Source organism: Propithecus coquereli, unplaced genomic scaffold (genome assembly GCF_000956105.1).
Source record: "Propithecus coquereli isolate 6110/MARCELLA unplaced genomic scaffold, Pcoq_1.0 Scaffold74, whole genome shotgun sequence".
Classification (NCBI taxonomy): Eukaryota; Metazoa; Chordata; class Mammalia; order Primates; family Indriidae; genus Propithecus; species Propithecus coquereli.
This window is the reverse complement of record NW_012153507.1, coordinates 6,680,752-6,684,353: the sequence shown is the minus strand read 5'-3', so window position 1 is coordinate 6,684,353 and position 3,602 is coordinate 6,680,752. Positions and strand designations below refer to the sequence as shown.

The 3,602-nt window shown below is 41.7% G+C and overlaps 1 protein-coding gene across 1 annotated transcript in view; it reads right to left on the bottom strand.

Annotated features, from left to right (window-relative positions):
- Nucleotides 1-2,047: 2,047 nt before the first annotated feature.
- Nucleotides 2,048-3,602, bottom strand: part of AIM2 (absent in melanoma 2) — a 10,396-nt gene continuing 8,841 nt past the window's right edge. Inside the window, exons 4-5 of the mRNA XM_012661850.1 lie at nucleotides 2,850-3,038; nucleotides 2,048-2,077 (exon numbers count right to left, since the gene is read on the bottom strand). Coding sequence (XP_012517304.1) covers nucleotides 2,048-2,077; nucleotides 2,850-3,038 — 219 coding nt within the window. The remainder of the gene's footprint in view (nucleotides 2,078-2,849; nucleotides 3,039-3,602) is intronic.

Here is a 3,602-nt window from a genome sequence, read left to right as displayed (position 1 = left end):
TCTGTTTAAGAAGACGGAAAATGGGGGCCTTTTGGTTTATAAGGTCTCTACTGAGAAGTCTGCAGTTAGCCTAATGGGTTTTCCTTTGATGGTCAGTTGTTGCTTTCATTTTGCTGCTTGTAGAATTTTCTCCTTCATTTTAACTTTGGTCAGGTTGATTACTATGTATCTTGGAGATGTCCTATTTGCTACGAATCTTCCCAGTGTTCGATGACCATCTTGAATTTGGATGTCTGAATCTCTGGTGATACCAGGGAAATTTTCCTCAATAATTCTCTTGATTAGATTTTCCATGCTTTTTGATCCTTCTTCTTCTCCCTCAGAAATACCTATAGTTTGTATATTAATTTGCTTTCTATAGTCCCAATCTAAGAGATCGCTCATTCTTTTTTATTCTCTTTTCTACCTCTTTAAATTACTGGGTTAGCTCAAGAGCCTTGTTCAAGCTCTGAGATTCTTTCTTCTCCTTGGTTTAGTCTGTTGTGGAAGCTTTCTGCTGTGCTTTGATATTCTATAAATGACTCTTTGATTTCTTTAAGTTGTTTTACATCCTTCCTTATGTTGTGTACCTCTTTAGTGGCTTTTTCATTCTGTTCATTGATTTACTAAAAATATTTTTGGCTTATTTTTGTTTGTTTTCAAGTTTCTCTTAAATTCCATTCATCTTATTTGCCAACCATATTCTGAATTCCATTTCTGTCACTTCAACAATTTGCTTTTGATTGGAGTCTCCTACTGTAGCTCCATTGTGATCCCTCAGGGGTATTGAACTGTTTTGTTTTTTCATGTTGCCAGGGTTCTTTTCCTGTTTTTTTGTTTTGTTTTGTTTTGTTTTTTCTCATCTGAACCCTATTCTGTTAGCTCAGGGCTATTATGTTTGCAGAGCACCTGTTCTTTGCTGTGAACTCTCCTGCTTAGTTAGAAGAAGGAGATGTCCCTAGATGGCACATTTGTGTCCTATTCTGGAATGCTGACCCCTCAGGGGCAAGGCAGGTACACTGAAAGCCTATAGTGCAGCTGTTCTGTTTTATTCCCCCTCCCCTGTGATTTTCACAGTTCATACCAGTGCTGGATGACCTTTGTGTGGGATGACGGGTTGTTCCCCAGATCACTGTTGGAAGTTCAAGTTCGGGGGCACCTCCTGTGCTCAGATACCATACTGGGGGGTAAAAGCACTTGGGTCCCAGTCACCGGGAATGACATGGGGAGCATCTGCTCTGCTCAGTCCCTCCCTGGCCCAGCAGGGCAATGCAAAGGCAACCACTGCAAAACTAAGTCCCGTGCAGACCTCACCCCATGCACCTGAGAGCTCAGGATGGCACCAGCTGCAGAAACCCAGGATCAGCAGCCACCAGATCCCTGCTGTGCCTGCTCTGCAGTATGTCTCTGCACAGACTCTAAGCAGCTCCCTGATTAGTCCAGAGGTCTGTGGTGGTGAAGGGTGCACCCTCACAACTCAGGCTGCAGTGCCTGAAGAATGAGTGTTGTGCCCCAGGACTCTATACTGCTGACCTTCCCCACGTGTGGATGCCTCCCACAGATCCCTTTAACCTTGCCAAATGAATCACCCTGTCACCTTCTCCTACACTCTCAATGTTGTTTGTCACTTCTTCAGGGCTTTACAATGTTCTTTCCAAGAAATGCCATCTATAGGTAGATATCCACCTGCAACTTTCGATCCTTTCCTTGACAGCAGTGCATACATGAGGTGCTTCTAATCCTCCATCTTCCTTTCTCTCACATATATTTTACTTTTATATATGCTATAAACACCCAATACATTGTTAGTATTTCAGCTTGAGACCAGGGATTAGTAAACTAAACAAGACGATGGGACTGTAATGAATGAGAAATTAACTTTTATTGTGATAACATGTTGATATTTTGGAGTTGTTTATCCTGCCATTATCCTATCCAAATCCTAATTTGGTGGGGGAAGAGGCTGTGAACTGCTGCTCTCAGGTACCTCACAATTTGATCAAAGAGGCTGTATCACATATTCTTCAATTAAATGTTGCTTAGACCAGTTGACCTGAATTGGTCCTTTTCATTTTTTTTCTTTTTTGGCCTTAATAACCTGGAAAGAGAAAAAACATATAGTCTGAGATGCAGTCGATCAGTTAACCATCCTCTTCCTGCAGTGATTATGTCCTTCAGAAGTGTATCTTTCTTTTTGTCTTCTCATAAAATTATCTCCTTCCCATCCTCCTGACACATTATTCCCTCTTGGATCACTGTCTGGAAGTTAATATCTGGCCTGAGATATATACTCCTACTTAACAAGGGCACACATACATATTTCTCAGGTCTTTTCCTCCACTCCCACAAAGAGAGACAGCAGGCCCTGCAAGTGATGCTGAGACATAGGGAAGAGCACCAAGTGCAGCACTAGGATGGGTGAGGGGGTGTGACAGAGGGACAGGACTAGAAGTTTACACTGACTCAATTGCCCTGGATTACGGTAGGCACAGGAATGCTTGGATTGACTCTGAGAGATGCGTCCTCAATGTGTTCATGGTCTGTGTCTGCTTTTATATACATTAGTCAGAATAATTTGTCCAACTTTGGACAAGCTGTCCGCATTAGTCTTGCAGTGTTACTGAGGAACTCTTTGCCAGGCTCTGTGGGCACCACAATGTGTGTCTCTACCTTGTGAAGCCCATGTTCTCTTAACTGTGTATCAGGGATGTGTATTTCCTCAAGCGAGGTTCCTTGGCTCTGTGAGATCAGGTGTACTAAATAACAGGGTCTTCCATTCCATATCCTGTTCAATAGCACAGTCCAGCTTTCTGATAGAACGTACAAAATACCATCCCCTTGGAGAGTTGACTGTTCCATGCAGTTCCCACCTTTATGAGGCTATGAACTCCAGATTTCAGCTGTAGTTTTTCTCCACTTTTTGACAGCTCAAAGAATGTAAGTCGAAGCTTATCTCCTTCCTCACATTCTTCTTTGATCTGTTTTCTAAGCACCAGTACTTCCATGCTCCCTGTGTTGTCATTTACATCAAACAATACACAATTCTTCTGTTCCGTTTTCTGCAAAAAGAAAAGCAACATCCTATCTCTGAGAATTTGGTTGAGAAATGTCATATCAATCAGACATCAGACATGCCAGACGAAGCCTCCAGAAAGAAATACAGGTAATTCTTGAACAACATGGGTTCGAACTGTGTAAGTCCCTTTATACAGAAATTTTCTTGCACCTCTGCCACCCCTAAGACAGCAAGAAAGACCCACCTCTCCTCTTCCTCCTCCTCCTCAGCCTGCTCAACAAGACAATGCGGATTAAGACCTTTATAATAATCCACTGCCGCTTCATGATTAGTAAATAAATTTTCCCTTTCTTATAATGTTTTTAATAACATTTTCTTTTACCTATCTTACTTTATTGTAAGAATATAGTATATAATATATATAACATATAAAATATGTGCTGACTTTTTTACATTATCGGTAAGGCTTCCAGTCAGCAGTAGGCTATTAGTAGTTAAGTTTTGGGGGTGTCAAAAGCTATACAGAGATTTTTGACTGTGTGGGGGCTGGCGGCCCCAATCCCCAAATTGTTCAAAGGTCAACTGTGTAAGAAAAAATCCAGCTTTG